The sequence below is a fragment of the Hemitrygon akajei genome, chromosome 8, assembly GCF_048418815.1.
Source record: "Hemitrygon akajei chromosome 8, sHemAka1.3, whole genome shotgun sequence".
Lineage (NCBI taxonomy): Eukaryota > Metazoa > Chordata > Chondrichthyes > Myliobatiformes > Dasyatidae > Hemitrygon > Hemitrygon akajei.
This window is the reverse complement of record NC_133131.1, coordinates 124,800,445-124,818,020: the sequence shown is the minus strand read 5'-3', so window position 1 is coordinate 124,818,020 and position 17,576 is coordinate 124,800,445. Positions and strand designations below refer to the sequence as shown.

General features: G+C 39.7%; 1 protein-coding gene across 4 annotated transcripts in view; it reads right to left on the bottom strand.

Annotated features, from left to right (window-relative positions):
- Window positions 1-17,576, bottom strand: part of crot (carnitine O-octanoyltransferase) — a 64,763-nt gene that overhangs the window by 6,101 nt on the left and 41,086 nt on the right. For all 4 annotated transcript variants that reach the window (XM_073054545.1, XM_073054541.1, XM_073054542.1 and 1 more), the window contains 6 exons: window positions 13,584-13,709; window positions 12,551-12,652; window positions 8,472-8,555; window positions 6,517-6,624; window positions 2,339-2,469; window positions 2,096-2,219 (listed from right to left, as the gene is read on the bottom strand). In XM_073054545.1, coding sequence (XP_072910646.1) covers window positions 2,096-2,219; window positions 2,339-2,469; window positions 6,517-6,624; window positions 8,472-8,555; window positions 12,551-12,652; window positions 13,584-13,709 — 675 coding nt within the window. The remainder of the gene's footprint in view (window positions 1-2,095; window positions 2,220-2,338; window positions 2,470-6,516; window positions 6,625-8,471; window positions 8,556-12,550; window positions 12,653-13,583; window positions 13,710-17,576) is intronic.

The window sequence follows — 17,576 nt, the reverse complement described above, 5'->3', positions numbered from 1 at the left end:
TGAGAGGCTGTTTCTTGGAGTGGGGACACATATTCAAGGGACATGTTTTCAGAGTAAGACCACAGATCGTAAGATATAGGGGGAGAATTGGGCCATCTGGCCCATTGAGTCTGCTCCACTATTTCATTATGGCTGATCCAATCTTCTGCTCAGTCCCAATCTCTTGCCTTCTCCCCACATTCCTTTATGCCCCGGCCAATCAAGAACCTATCAATTTTTGCCTTAAATACACATAAAGGCTTGGTCTCCACAGCTGCCTGTGGCAATGAATTCCACAGATTCACCACTCTCTAGCTAAAGGAATTCCTCCTCATCTCTGATCTCAAAGGACACCCTTCTATTCTGAGGCTGTGTTCTCTGTTCTTCGGCTCTGCCACCATAGGAAACATGCTCTCTGTATTCACACTATCAATTACCTTTCGATGGGTTTCAATGAGGTCACCCCTCATTCTTCAGAATTGCAGTGAATGCAAGCCCAGAGCCATCAAATACTCTTCACACGACAAGCTGTTTAATCTGGGAACCACTTTCATGAAGTTTCAGCACATCCCTTCTAAGGGGCCCAAAACTGCTCACAATACTCCAAGTGAGGCCTCATCAATGCTTTATAAAGTCTCAACATTACATCCTTGCTTTTATATTCTAACCCTCTTGAAACGAATGCCAACATCGCATTTGCCTTCCTTGCCACAGACTCAGCCTGCAAGTTAACCTTTATGGAATCCTGCACAAGGACTCCCAAGTCCCTTTGCATTTTCTCTCCAATTAAAAATAGTCCACCCTATAATTTCTTCTACTAAAGTGCATGACCATACACTCTGGCCACTGTATTCCATCTGCCATTTCTTTGCCCATTCTCCCAATCTGTGTAAGTCCTTCTGTAGCCTCTCTACTTCCTTAAAACTACCTGTTCCACTACCTAGCTTCATATTGCCTGCAAACTTTGCAACAAAGCTATCTATTCCATCATCCAAATCATTGACATATAATGTAAAAAGCAGTCCCAACACAGACCCCTGTGGAACACCACTAGTCACTGGCAACCAATCAGAAAAGGCTCCCTTTATTCCCATTCTTTGCATCCTGACAATCAGCCACTGCTTTATCCAAGATAGAATCTTTACTGTAATACCATGGGCTCATATGTCTTCTGAAAATCCAAGTACATAACATCAACTGATTCTCTTTTGTCTATCCTGCTTGTTATTTATTCAATGAGTTCCAACAGATTTGTTAGGCAACATTTTCCCTTAAAGAAACCATGCAGACTATGGCCTATTTTATCATGTGCCTTCAAATACGCCAAAATTGCATTCCTAACAATTGACACCACATTCTCCCAACCACTGAGGTCAGACTAACTGCCCTATAATTTTCTTTTAGGAGGTTACTAATACTCTATTCCTAAGAACTCTGGAGCCCAAATCATTAAATATATTTCGGGCAGAGACTTAAAGATATCTGAACTACAATGGAGTTAATAGGCCATGAGAAAAGACCATGAAAGTGGTGTTGAGGTCAATATGATCTTACTGCATTATAAAGCCAGCTTGGGGGACCAGTCTTATGTTGTTATAATTGTCAAGGAAATCCCATGTTTCTCAGCTATCCACAATTTACCAGGATGAGCGTGGTTACATAACTGCTCCTCATCCCAAGAAGAGGATATAGCCAAGATTCATCACCAAGGTCCTCATGACATTCATGTGTAAAACAACGGAAGTGAGATCATGAGCACAAGTGTGAAAGGGCCAGCCACGTGACTTCCCTGACAGACTGCTAAATGCTGAATGGTATTGAGTGTGTCTGGCCTGCTGTCTGTTGGATAGTGAGCAGCACACATTCGCTGTAAATTGTTGCAGTCATGAGTGCATGCCCAGTTGAATGATCCAGCCCAAAAGATGGCATTGCATAAAGTAGTAAATTCACATATGTATATGCTTAATACTATCGACTTTGCATTACAAGTCAAACACTGCGGTGACTTTAACAGTTTGAATAGTTTCTCTAACAATGTAAGGCACTCTTCTGAATTTGCAACCAAAGTTTGTGAACACAATACAAAGTAAATAACATGGGTAAAGTGAGCACCCACAGAAACTGCTGGATCCAGCATTGCTTGGCACCATTTCACTGCCTCAACAGTACAGGGTCTCATCGTCTCAGTTCGGCCATGATAAAATCGTCTTGTTGTTGCTGTTTCGTAACAGGAGCCCGGCCTGTGAAGAAATGTTACGTAAAGGTGGGTTATGGTGTCTAGGCATTATCTGCAGTTAAGCTGTTCTTAGGTCAGAGAATATTTCTGGATAAATAGGTTCAATTGTCTAGTAATGCTTACCGTCCATGAAACCTATAATAGGCCAACTGAAGGGCAAGCTGTACAAAAATGTCTGGATGAAGCCTTCGCTCTTTGATCAGAGATTTGCCAAAAGCAGTGAAGGCATAACTAACAACTTGGACATCTGATGCCTGTAAAATTAAATAGAAGTTGCTAAATTCATGTAAAAATAGACTTCCATCCAACCCAAGCAACACTATCTAACTTTATACTGGTAAAGCAGATTCATTCTTAGACAACACACACAAAATGCTGGTGGAACACAGCAGGCTAGGCAGCATCTATAGGGAGAAGCGATGTCGACGTTTCGGGCCGAGACCCTTCGTCAGGACTAACCGAAAGGAAAGATAGTAAGAGATTTGAAAGTAGAGGGGGGAGGGGGAAATGCGAAATGATAGGAGTAGACCGGAGGGGGTGGGATGAAGCTAAGAGCTGGAAAGATGATTGGCGAAAGTGATACAGAGCTGGAGAAGGGAAAGGATCATGGGACGGGAGGCCTCAGGAGAAAGAAAGCAGGGGGGGGGGGGGGGGAAGCACCAGAGGGAGATGGAGAACAGGCAAACAACTAAATATGTCAGGGATGGGGTAAGAAGGGGAGGAGGGGCATTAACGGAAGTTAGAGAAGTCAATGTTCATGCCATCAGGTTGAAGGCTACCCAGTCGGTATATAAGGTGTTGTTCCTCCAACCTGAGTTTGGATTCATTTTGACAGTACAGGAGGCCATGGACAGACATATCAGAATCGGAATGGGACGTGGAATTAAAATGCAAGTTTAATGTGGATTGCATATGTAAATTCTCCTTCTATTAGCACCACCACAATCACCCTGCAAATTTGCCTCCGCACTATTACTTAATTTAGCAGGACATCAGAACATAATGATTTAGTATACCTTATTCATGGGAAGAAAATATTGGTGAATTTAATATTCATTTCTGATTATCTGCTTAACTTCAGGGCACAGTTAAGAATTAAGTATATTGGTGCACTTGGAATCTCGTAAAGACCAGATAAAGAAGTCAATAGGATATTTCCTTTCCTGATTTCAGTAAAAACAGATGGACCTTAATTGGCAAGTATTTTTCATGATTACCAATACTAATGCAAGCATTGTTTTAGATTCCTAGTTTATTTACTTGAATTAAAACTCCCTTGCATGCCATCATGGGATTCAAAACTCACGTCTGGAACAATAATCCAGCATTGTAATACTTTCTGAGCAATCACACCAATATACAACCACAAGCCCAAGCTGCATTTTACTCAATTCAGGAGAGTAGTGCTTGAGACATCTCTCAACCTTAGGCGTTCAATAAAGCACAAAACTTCACTCTCACACAAGATGCGGCTCATTTAGCTCACAGTAATGCTCAATGTAATTCATACCAATGTAGAATTTGACGAAGACTTCCCAAATATATTTCACAAAGTCAGCACACATCCTGGTTTTGGCCCAGAATGAATGGATAAAATCAAGTGTATTTTCTATCAATGTAATTATTTGTTAATTCAAAATACAACACAACAGCCAGAAATGAATATTCCAACGCGAAAACATCAGCTTCCATTAAATTCTGTCAGTAATGAAATTCTACAACTGCAAGTATTTTACTCAGCTGCAAATTTAATAGCTCTCCTGTCACTAAACCATTAAAATATTGTATTAAATAATAATGGGCTGAGAGTGCAGCAAGTGTGTTCTGTTGGAAGTTCCCTAATTTAATAAAGTTAACCTAGCACATCTTCCACCTATTAATAGAAAGTTCTATAATTTACAAAAATTACCAGTTTTCTCCAAGCAAGATCAATTGAAAAAAATAGCTGTAGCACCAAGTAACTCCCATAATACCAAAGAAATTTCCTTTCTCAGGTGAACAATAATGAGCATCTTCAATACAGTACAAAAATCTAGATTTCTTTCATAAAAGGATTTTCAGATAAATTTGACACAGCCAAAGATTTTGGCCTAAATTTTACACAAAGAACAAAATTATCAGTATTTGGTGACTGTTTAATGAAACATAGAAACATCAGAAAGTTGGAGCAAATTTTCATTAATTTCAAAGATGCCACCAATGACTCTGTGCATCTCCAAAGTCTTTATCATTTCATACCCTTCTTCTGTGTGGTCAATTGATGAACATTTAATATCTTTACAAACTGCGGTAAAATATAAGAAAAATATTTTGGTTTGTTCCATAATGAACAAAGGAGTTTTTTAAAATTATGAATCATAATTAGTGCTCATCAAATTCTTCATCACTAGAGAATAGTACGTATATGGATTGTTATTTCCTCATGTAAATATTCAAGTATGGTGTATTTTAAATATATTTTATTTCTATTTTATTTATGAGCTCTCAGTATTTACCAAAATACTTTTATTTTGCATTCAGTAAGAAGCTTGAAATATTAATTAATTATACTGGTACTTTTTCTTTCTCAGTTTGCTACGCGAGTGAATTCTTCAATGCAACCAGCAGTTCTGACAACATGAAAAAAACAACACAAAAGTGCCTAAGTCCTTTGAACCTGTTGGAAAATGCAGAAGTCCACATGCAGGAATTTGTGGATAGTATTCTTTGAGGTCAGTGGCATCATTTGCCAGGTGACTTAAAAGCAAAGAGAGAGGTCAGAAGGTGATGAATGTTAAGAGAATGACTTCCAGAGTTTAAGGTTCCAAGTACCACGAAAATCATGGAACATTGAAAATAAAAATCTGCAAAGACCATAACTTAAGGACTGCAGAGATTCTGGTGGAGAATAAGGCCATTGATCATAAGACCATAAAGCCATAGGAGCAGACTCAGGTCATTCAGCCCATCTAGTCTATTCCACCATTCTATCATGGCCAATCCACTACCCCTCTCAACCTCATTTCCCTGCCCTCTCCCTGTAACATTTGATGTTGTGCCTAATAAAGAACCTATCAACTTCCGCATTAAATATAGACAATGATGGCCTGCACAGCCATCTAACAATGAATTCCAGATTCACCACCCCGTTAGCTCAAGAAATTCCTCATTTATTTTCTAAATGGACACCCTCATATTCTGAGGCTGTGCCTTCTGGCCCTAGATTCCCCCCACTATAGGAAATATCCTCACCACGTCCACTCTATCTAAGCCTTTCAATATTCCATAGGTTTCAATGACATCCCTTGAACTCTTCCAAACTTCAGCGACTACAGGCCCAGAGCCATCAGACTCTCCTCAGGGGTTATCCCTTTCATTCCGGGAATCATTTTCGTGGCACTTCTCAGAACATTCTCCGATGCCAGCACATCTTTTCTTAGATAAGGGGGCAAAAGCTGCTTGTAATACTCCAAGTGCGGTCTAACCAATGCCTTACAAAGCTTCGGCATTACATCCTTGCTTTCATTCTAGTCCTCTCAAAGTGAATGCTAACAATGCATTTGTCTTCCTTACCACCGATTCAACCTCCAAACTAACCTTTAGGGAATCTTGCACTAGGACTCCTAAGTCCCTTTATAACCATATAACATTTACAGCACGGAAACAGGCCATCTTGGCCCTTCTAGTCCGTGCCAAACGCTTACTCTCACCTAGTCCCACTGACCTGCACTCAGCCCATAACCCTCCATTCCATTCCTGTCCATATACCTATCCAATTTTACTTTAAATGACAATACCGAACCTGCCTCTACCACTACTAAGGGAAGCTTGTTCCACACAGCTACCATTCTCTGAGTAAAGAAATTCCCCCTCATGTTACCCCTAAACTTTTGCCCCCTAACTCTCAACTCATGTCCTCTTGTTTGAATCTCCCCTACTCTCAATGGAAAAAGCCTATCCACGTCAACTCTATCTATCCCCCTCATAATTTTAAATACCTCTATCAAGTCCCACCTCTTTGCACCTCTAATATTTGAATTTTCTCCTAGTTTAGAAAATACACACCACCATTATTTCTACCAAAAGGAATGGTAAAATTCTAGCTTCTAGGAAGTCATAGTGATAGAGAAGTGAGAGGATAGGAAGGGATGAATTGACATTGCTGCTGATAACAATGAGGTGGTTTATTGTATTAATGTAGGCTAACATTTTTCTTCATGATGAGGATGGTTATACAAGTTATACCAGGTAACAAGGCATATTGCCATTTGTATACCTTAAAAGTAGCTCTGTGCTAATTATGAATTAAATCTGAATTATACCTGCTTGTAGTATTGTTGTTTAGCATGTTCTATGTCATTCAGAATCCTTTGATCCAGCACAAGTACCAGCTCCTCTGGCAAAGGGAGGTCACGCACTGCAGTTGATCCCTGAGAAAAAGATTTTGTAAAATCATATGTTATTTCTTAATTAGATAGCAATTAGTTTACAAGCAGAGGTGTGAACCATAACTGGTTAACAATTGACGAATATGACACTAATCACCATTAGGTAGCCTGGTAGTGTGCTGGTAGAGGCAGCTTCACCGTGCCAGAGGCCCAGGTTAACTCCTGACCTCAGCGGCCATCTGTTTGGAGTTTGCACATTCTCCCTGTGACCATGTAGGTTTCTCCCAGGTACTCTGGTTTCTTCTCACATCGTTTACTTGCCAGTGAATTGGCCACTGTAAATTGCCCATTGTATGCCAATGAATGGCAGAATCTGGGGGGAAGTTGATGGGAATATGAAGAGAAGAAAAAGGTGATATTAATGTAGTATTGGCCAGTATAGAGTCATCTAGCTGAAGATCTGTTTTTGACTGTCTTTGCGAGTCAGACTGAGGATACATTTTCCTATGGAAAAAATATCCTTTAAAAAAAACATTAAAAGTGACTTCCTGTGCTTTCCACTCATCGTTTTCACGTGTTGAAATTTAAAATAAATAAGTAAACCTGTTTCAAATTAACAGCTAGAACATCATTATGTGTTAAGTGTTTGTTCAATAATGCAAGGCAATCATTGGCAATTTATTTTAAGCTAATGAACTTGCCATATGCCTCAATTAGAAATTAATTTTACAAGATCCTAAAAAAATGTAACTTAACTTTCTAAATTCCAACTCTAATATTTATTAATTTATTCCTTTAGGATGGCTGCCATTTTGGAATGAAGTCCATGAATTCTCTCCAAACTTCTGATCCTAGGTCACTATCTCCGAATCACCATGGCATCCCTGAAGCTCCCAGTTGAGGCCTCAGTCTATAATCATGGTATTTCTTTATCCTAAACCTCCAACTAGAAAATCCAAAACATTGAACAGAGCAAGGCTTCTCTTACCCCGGTCCACACCACTGGCCTGACTCCTCCTCCACCATGACCTCAGCAGAAGCCTGACGAAGCCTGTGACTACTGATTCGAAGAAATAAGCTTGGACAAAAGCCCATGGCTGAATACATGCCCTGCCAGTAGTTCCAAGTTAGCTGATGAGTGGCCCAATAGTAAACTGGTATCTCACCACAATGCCATTTTGGGTGGAGTGGGATTCCCAAGGCTGCATTATTGTTAACAACAGAATTTCTGTTTGTTTAAAATATAATAAAATATCTGATACTGACATGACAGAAAATTGTGCCCCTGACGTAGGAAAGTAATTTCTGTCACATGAATTGAGGATCTCAAATCAGAGAAATGCTGAAAAAAACCTTCAAAGGAATAGTTTGCATCTTATAAAATATAGAGTTCAAGGATCAAAATAGATAACAAGTGAGTTGAGTTGAATTATTGTAAAAGCACATGATAATTGAACTTAATTTTATATAATTAATTGTATCCTGACAAAATTTAAAATAATAAAATTATTTTACTTTTTAATTTAGAGATACAGCATGGTAACAGGTCTTTCTGGCTCAAAGAACCTGCGCCACCCAGTTACACCCATGTGACCAATTCCCCTACTAATTCACAAGTCTTTGGAACGTGGGAGGAAACTGGAGCATCGAGAGGAAACTCACTCAGTCATGGGGAGAACGTGCAAACTCCTTACAGACAGCAGCAGCATCGAACCTGCTTCACTGGTGTGGTAACAGCATTACGGTAACCACTACACTACCTTTTATCTTTGGATGTTAAAAATTAAGGCACGCCCTGGACACCTCTGCAATTCACTTCAATGGAAGTATGGAGGTGAGCGTAATCAGTTGTTCCTTTGCAAACATTTAACACTAAAAGCTAAACATACCTTCCATTTACCTTCTACCGACTTCAAAGTTTGATCAATGTAATAACACATAGAAACCATGACCATTGCATCATATGGAGAGTGCTGGATCAAAAGAAAATCAATAAGTCATATGTTAAAATTAAATGCATTAATAATATACAACCTAAAATAATAATTAGTTATTTGTTATTTATTTGCATTATATTGTGTTTATCTGATGGATAAACAGTCCTAGATATTATGGGAAAGATGACTTGAAAAGAAATTCAATGTGACTAAATTTATAACAAATATTTTTAATAAGAATGCATTCACAAATAGCCAATTAACTAAACAGAGTACCACATTATCAGAGGGAGCAAAATTTAGATAACAGACTAAACCAAATTTGACCAGTAATTTAAAATAAGTTGGCAGGGGGGGTAGGAACCAGAGTGAAGGGACTCACTTTAGAACATATGGTAAAAAAGCAAAGATAGCGTGCAGTCAGACCGTCAGGAAGGGCAGGCAGATGATAGGACAAAACTGCAGCCTGCAGGGTGAGTATCAGTGCATTAGGGATGCAGAATCAAAAAGCGTAGTGTGATATCTCAATGCAGGGAGATTAAGAAATAAGGTGGATGATCTTGTTGCACTATTACAGATTGTCAGGAATAGTGTTGTGGCCATCACTGAATCGTGGCTGCAGGATGGCTGTAGCTGGGACTAAATGTCGAAGGTAACACGTTGTTTTGCAGAGATAGGAAGGTAGGCAGAGGGAATGGCATAGCTCTGCTGTTAAAAAAAAAGGCATCAAATCAGAAAGATGTGACGTAGGATTGGAAAATGTTGATTCCTCGTGGATTGAGTTAAGAAACTTCAACGGTAAAAGAACCCTGATGATAGGCCTCCCAACAGTAGCTGGGACGTGGACCACAGATTACAACAGGAAATAGAAAAGGCATGTCAAAAGGGCAATGTTATGATAGTCATAGGAGATTTTAACATGCAGGTTGATTGAGAAAATCAGGTTGGAAATGGATCTCAAGAGAGTGAGTTTGTTGAATGCCTACGAGATGGCTTTTTAAACCAGCTTGTCACTACTACTACTCGGAGATCAGCTATACTGGATTGGGTGTTATGTAATGAACCGGAGGTGATTAGGGAGCTTAAGGCAAAAGAATCCTTAGGAGGCAGTGATCACAATATGACTGAGTTCAGCATGAAATTTGATATGGAGAAAGTAACGTCTGACATAGCAGTATTTCAGGGGAATACTGGAAATTACAGTGGTACGAGAGGGAAGTTGGCCAAAGTAAATTATAAGCAGAAGCCAGCAGGGATGACAGCAGAGCAGCAATGGCATGAGTTTCTGGGAAAATGAGGAAGATGCAGGATGGATGTATTCCAAAAATATAGAAATACTCAAATGGCAAAATAGTACAACTATGGCTGACAAGGGAAATCAAAGCTATTTAAAAGCAAAAGAAAGGGCATACAACAAAGCAAAACCTAGTGGGAAGATAATGGATTGGGAAGCTTGTAAAATCCTACAGAGAGCAACTAAAAGAATCACTAGGAGGGAAAAGAAAGACAGCAAACAATATTAAAGTGGATAGTAAAAGATTTTTCAAGTATGTAAGAGCTGAGAGAGGATATAAAACTGCTAGAAAATAAGGCTGGAGAAATAATGATGGGGTACAAGGAGATGGCAGATGAACTAAATGAGTACTTTGCATCAGTTTTCACTGTGGAAGACACTAGCAGTGTGTCATATGTTGAAGGCTGTGAGGGAACAGAAGTGAGTGCAATTACTATTTCAAAAAGCTGAAAGACCCAAGGGTACATAAGTCACCCAGACCTGAAGATCTGCACCCTAGGGCTTTGAAAGAGGTAGTGGTAGAAATTGTGGTGGCATTAGTAATGATCTTTCCAAAATCATTGGACTCAGGCATGGTGACAGAGGACTGGAAAATGGCAAATATCACTCCACGCTTTAAGAAAGTAGGAAGACAGGAGAAAGGGGATTACAGATCAGTTAGTCTGGCCTCAGTAGTTGGGAAGACATTGGAGTCAATTGTTAAGGATGAGGTTATGGAGTATGGAACAAAGTCAGCATGGTTTCCTTCAGGGAAAATCTTGCCTGACAAATCTGTTGGGATTCTTTGAGGAGATTACAAGTAGGATAGATAAAGAGGATGCAGTGGATGTTGTATATTTGGACAAAGTGCCACACATGAGGCTACTTACCAAGTTAAAAGCCCATGGTATTACAGGAAAATTATTGCTACGGTGAGAGCATTGGCTGATTGGTAGGAGGCAGCGAGTGGGAGTAAAAGGATTCTTTTCTGGTTGGCTGCCAGTGAATAGTGGTGTTTCGCAGGGGTCGGTGTTAGAACAGCTTCTTTTTATGCTGTATATCAATGATTTAGATGATGGAACAGATGACTCGGTTGCCAAGCTTGCAGAAGATACGAAGATTGGTGGAGGGGCAGCTAGTGTTGAGGAAACAGGAAGGCTGCAGAAGGACTTAAACAGATTAGGAGAATGGGCAAGAGAGTGGTAAATGAAATACAATGTTACAAAATGCATGGTCATGCACTTTGATAGTAGAAATAAATGTGTAGATTATTTTCCAAACAGGGAAAAAAATCCAAAAATCTAACACGCAAAGTGACTTGGGAGTCCTTGTGCAGAACATTCAGGTAGAGTCAGTGGTGAGGAAGGTAAATGCAATGTTAGCGTTCATTTCAAGAAACCTAGAATACAAGAGCAGGGATGTGATGCTGATGCTTGATAAGGCCTCACATTGAATATTGTGAACAGTTTTGGGCTCCTCATCTAAAAGATGTGCTGGCATTCGAGAGGGTCCAGAGATTTACAAGGATGATTCTGGGAATGAAAGGGTTATCCTATGAGAAACATTTGATGGCTCTGGGTCTGTACTCGCTGGAATTTAGAAGGATGGTGGGGGTGGATCTCATTGAAACCTTTTGAGTGCTGAAAGGCCTAGATAGAGTAGATGTGGAAAGGATGTTTCCAATGAATGGGGAGTCTAGGACAAGAGGGCACAGCCTCAGGATACGGGGTGCCCATTATAACCATATAACAATTACAGCTCAGAAACAGGCCATCTCGGCCTTTCTAGTCCGTGCCGAACACTTACTCTCACCTAGTCCCACCGGCCCACACTCAGCCCATAACCATCCATTCCTTTCCTGTCCATATACCTATCCAATTTTACTTTAAATGACAATACCAAACCTGCTTCTACAACTTCTACTGGAAGCTCGTTCCACACAGCTACCACTCTCTGAGTAAAGAAATTCTCCCTCGTGTTACCCCTAAACTTTTGCCCCCTAACTCTCAACTCATGTCCTCTTGTTTGAATCTCCCCTACTCTCATTGGAAAAAGCCTATCCACGTCAACTCGATCTATCCCCCTCATAATTTTAAATACCTCTATCAAGCCCCCCTCAACCTTCTATGCTCCAAAAAATAAAGACCTAACTTGTTCAACCTTTCCCTGTAACTTAGGTGCTGAAACCCAGGTAACATTCTAGTAAATCTCTGTACTCTCTCTATTTTGTTGACATCTTTCCTATAATTTGATGACCAGAACTGCACACAGTACTCCAAATTCGGCCTTACCAATGCCAATTTAGCACAGAGATGCAGAGAAATTTCTTTAGCCAAAGGGTGGTGAATTTGTGGAATTTATTACCACAGGCAGCTGTGGAGGCCAGGTTGTTGGGTGTATTTAAGGCAGAGCTTGATGAGTTCTTGATTGGACACGGCATCAAAGGTTACAGGAGAAGGCCGGGGAGTGGGGCTGAGGAGGGGAAACAAGGATTAGCCATGATTGAGTGGCAGAGCAGACAATGGGCCAATGGCCTAATTCTGTTCCTATGTCTTATGGTTTTATGGTCTTACAGTATCTAAACATTGAAAGAGTGGAAGTGATCTCCTTCCAGTCCTGTTCAACATTATGCTCTGAAACAATTCACCAAATTATAATTCAGTTCACGCATTAAGAGATTATCCTCTGTGCAGACAGTCCACTGTTTTTGTTCATGTAACGTTCTCTGGAAAGAAACCCTTTTCTTCCACTCACTTACATCACAGTTTGAACCAAATGTTCCATTAGAATAACTAAGACAATTGTAGGACTTGTCACCCCATCGTATAGTTGGATTTCCAGTTAGGGCTGATAGACATATCTGAAAGAAGTAAAGAATCAAACTGTAATAAAGGCTGCTTAGCTATGATTACATATGATGTTCAAATATCACCGACTACGTCAGAAAGACAGAAAGGAGGCCACAGATGGATTAGCCAGAATAAGCCATCGGCTCTAACACTCCCAACTCTCTCCCACCCTGTGGCCACTAATACTGTTACAACAAATCCGGGCACAAGGTTGCGGAACGATGTCTTCTGGATACGTTACAGCAGTCTGGACTCGTTACTGAATTTTCCAACATCGGGTTGCATGCTTTTTCTTTCTGCTTGTATCAGGTCATTTCCACAATTTATCATCTGTTATTGTGGCCCTTTCTCCACTATAGTCTCCTTAAATGGCACTTGGAGGGTCTGGAATCAGCCAAGCAAACAACTTGGCTTGCCCAACAGACCCCACTGACCATACTAAAATTTACAATTAGCAGCATTTAAAACATATTTAGAGAGGTACTTGGATAGGAAAGGATCAGAGGAAAATGGGCCAAATGGGAAAAACTCAAGTAGATACGTTGGCTGGCACAGACAAAGTGGGCCAAAGAGTCTGTTTCTGTGCTGTATGACTCTACAGCCTGGTATGCCGGATATAACCCGCAGCTTGCTATAGCGCAAAACTTACATAACATAGGTAAAGAAGCAACTGGGCTGCTATATTAACTCATTTGCTCTCACATTATCCTTTTATTCCATTCATCCTTTCCCAGCCTTTCTTGCTACCTCGAACAAGTTTTGTCTCTTTCTCATAGGTCTCAAATGTTAACTGTTTCTCTTTCCACTCTTACTGTAACTGCTACATGATTCCAGAATTTTCTGCTTTTTAGTTCTGCAGTTTTTTCCATCTTACATTTGAAGTTTTAATCAATAAATTTCCAAAGCAAACATTATTATTTATCAATAATTAATATTTCTCACTTCAGAGTAATTGTTGGCTGTTGCATGGGGACTAGCATCATCCAACGAGAGTATAAACAAGGAGCTCTGAATTTGTTCCAGGATAGTCACATTATTGGGATCCAAGCTAATTAGATGTTCCCGTGTCTGTAAGGAAATATTAAAATGTAAACAATCAGATTCAGAAATATTTATGTTTGTAACATCCTTCCATCTCAGAAAGTAAGCATTCATTTCTATGTTGTATTGGTATTGCCTGCTTGTTATCTTGACTAATGAACTTACTCAGGCACATACATTGCAAACCAATTACTTTAAAGACACAAGCAACAAACAATATGCTGGAAGAACTCAGCAGGTCATGCAGCATCTGTGGGAGGAACGGAATTGTTGGCATTTTGGGTCAAAATCCTGCAGGGGAGAAGAAAATTCCTTTCTTCCCACAGACGCTGAGTTCCTTTAGCAAATTGTTGCTTGGTATTCCAGCATCTGCAGTCTCTGTGCCTCCACTTTAAAAACTTACTCCGTTTATACATAATTTTTGTTGATTGAATTATTGTGTTCATTTAAAAAATGATCAGAGTGAAAAAATGTTTCTGCTTCTATTAAAAGAAATGAGGAATCAATCTGAAGACAGCTACACAGGAGCATCAACAAAACTAGTTCATGAAATGTAATTTCTGGCGACCAGACACAGGATTTCATTAATGTTTCAACTCTAGGTATGCTGCTCCAATGATCTTTACAAATTCTTAAATAAATAAGAAAATCACTTCCAAGGATGTGGTCTGACTGCAACATATTTATTACATAGATACTTGATCAGATGCAGTGGTAAATGTGGAGTGCTTTATGGTTAACCTTCCTACAGTGCCCATTACATGCTGGCACGTAAAGCCATAATCTTGATCATAGTAAATAGAGCTCAGTCACCAGCAAAGGTCCAGGCTATTGAATCCAAGAATATATATGGAAGAAAGAATCAAGCAGTTCACAGAAAACAAGGAGCAATTAAACTAAAGGCCTCCTAAATTTGTCACAAAATAATGTCACATAGAGATAGCAAAAGTATTCATTTCACAAAACTGAAGGTAAAGTACATTTATAAAAATCAGATTTATGGAAGTTACACATGGCCATGAAGGTACTTAAAACAGGCACCAACTACCAATTAAGTTACCAGTTCAAATCTGCTGCACTGATGTCAGACAGTGGTGGAACTGAACCCTGGTCTTTGGCACTGAAAATTGCATTACACTAGCTGCTATGCCACTGTGCTGCCCATTTAAGCGGTACCTGAGAGGCAACATTTCTATACAGAAAGAGCTGAGTTTATGCAATAAGCTGCAAGAGGAAGTGGCTGAGGCAGGTACAATGATAACAATTGGAGAAATATGGGCTAAAAGCAGGAAATTGGGACTGGCTGTGTGGGCAACAAGAACTCGTTGGGCCAAAGGGTCTGTATCCATGCTATATTGTTCAATGACCCTACATAAAGGAAATAAAAATACAACTAATTTTGCCTGTGATTTCAAAGTTTGAAGTCAACTTATTATCAAAGTATGTATGTCACCATATTCCATCTTGGGATTCATTTTCTTGCAGGTATTTTGGAGGAAAAAAATGAAGTACAATAGAATTTGATTCTATCACTTAAAACTATTTGTTAATACTTGTGCTTCCTTTTCAGACAGTGAAAATTCAAAGTAAAGACCAAGAACTGCAAAGAACTCAAACTTTCAGTACAAATACAAAAAAGCGATAGAACACAGATGAATCTGACGCAAATTTCATTATTTACCTTACGAGCCGATTCATCTTTGTGATTACATTATACAGAGTGAAAGTGTATATTTACAGGCTGGCTACAGTAACACTGTACTAACAACCTGCAGCTAACTTGTGAGCTACCATTGAAGAAACGAGTAGTACTGCTGTCATTTTTTTGTGCGTTCAAGACCCACCTAGAACTCCACTGTTTTTCAGGGAGCAGAAATGGCCATCAATCCTTGACTCAGTTTCTGAATTTAGCCAACCTAAAACCGAGAAATTAAAGCAGCTTTACCAGGCACACCGAAATATAAACTAAAACTAAAAAGTTAAATTAAGATGGTGAACCCTTGCAAGGTGGAAGGTCCTGACAGAGTACTTGGTAAGGCTCCGAAAACTTGTGCCAACCAATTGCTGGAGTATTCAAGGACATTTTCAACCTCTACTGCTACGGGTGGAAGTTCCCACTTGCTTCAAAAAGGCAACGATTATACCAGTGCCTAAGAAGTGTTACGTACCCCGTAACTGGGTGTCTAACCAGCAGAGAAAGAAGAATCCGTTGGAGTCTGGTGGTACTATATTCAAAAGTGTTTATTAGTAAAATACGCAAATCAATATCAATAATGCAAATATATAGATAATAAACATTAGCAATAATAAACCTAAAAGTGTGGGAATAATAATAATAAGCAATAATAAACAAGCTCTATCGATGTCTAGGGGATAGTGAATTGTCATATAAAGGTATAAAGTTCAGTTTAGTTCATACGTGCTGAGGTAGATATTGGTTGTTGTGTTGTAGTCGTTAGAGAGAGAGAGAGAGAGAGAGAGAGAGCGAGCAGTAACAGCTACAGGCAGGCAAACCTTCCTTCACGTTCTTAATCCATCGTGTTGTTGTGGCCATTCAGGTATAACCCCTCTGTCATTCAGCTAGACCGTTCTTCTGTGGTGGACTCGTCACTCTGGCATGAGTGGACACACACACAAGTCCCCACCGGCCCCGCTATAACACAGTGAGTTAAACTGACCGATCCTTTGTTCGGTCTCCGATGCCCCACACCTTCCCGTGGGTTCCAACGCTCAACCAGTGCTCAATAGTGTGTCTCCTGGTGTGTCTGAGGGGTGTCTCCCCAGACCTCACTTTTATCCCTACTCACGGTGTCTCAGGTGTCAATCAGTTTTGAATGGCTGTGTCCATCAAACCAGCCCACTCTGGCTGTCCACTGAGGAATTTTAATGAACAGAATGGTATAAGATAAATAACCCTCTCAGAAGCCATAAGTCTCTCAGAAGTCATAACACGGTGAATCAACAAGTCTCTCTCCCCTCCCTTATCTCTCTCTTATCTGTAGCAGATGTTCCAGCATGTTTTCATTTCATCTCTCTCTCTCATGAGCAGCATAGCAACAGTAACGGATTGTGATTCTCCCGGGGGGGGAGGACATGGGCAACTCTACACCCTTCTGCCCATCAGAGCTGTTTATCCTTCATAAAACCCCCATCCTTCTGGGAATTTTCACCAAGGTGAAAATTAACTAATACAGCATCTTACAGAATTACAGAATCTAACAAAATACAGAAGTGGTCCTAACTACAAAAATAATACAGATATGCATTCAAATTAACATCTAGATAAACAGTCAGCGATTACATTGTCACTCCCTTTAATATGTTGTATTTTAATATCAAATTCCTGTAGCATCAGACTCCAACTTAGTAACCTCCTATTTTTAGTTTTCAAGTTAGCCAAAAATACCAAGGGTTGTGATCTTAGCTTAAGTGTATATTACAAAATGTGAACCAATACATGTGTGATCATACTGTGGTACATTATAAAAGTTTGTGCAAATACTAATCTCTATTTTACTTTTAAACTTAACATTCAAACAGTCAGTCTTCCATGGTGTTGTCTTTATTATTTACATTCCTTGTTCAAAAAAAAAATCCAATTCCCGCAAAACCAGATCCTGTTATTCAAAGTGGCATTTTGGTCAACCTTTGTCCCTTTTCCACTTAACTCTCACATGGTTAGTTTGCTCACCAGTGTGGAATAGGCCTTCACAGACTCCTTTCATAGGAGTTATCTTATCACCAATGTTTTCCAAACTAAGCCCATTTTCTGAACTTCCACACAATTCTTTAATTTTAAGCGAGTCATTAATTTTATCTTCAGGATCTTTCATTCTATTTGTTTTCAGTTTAACATCTGCAAGTGATCCCTCTTTGTCAAAACAGCACTTTTGG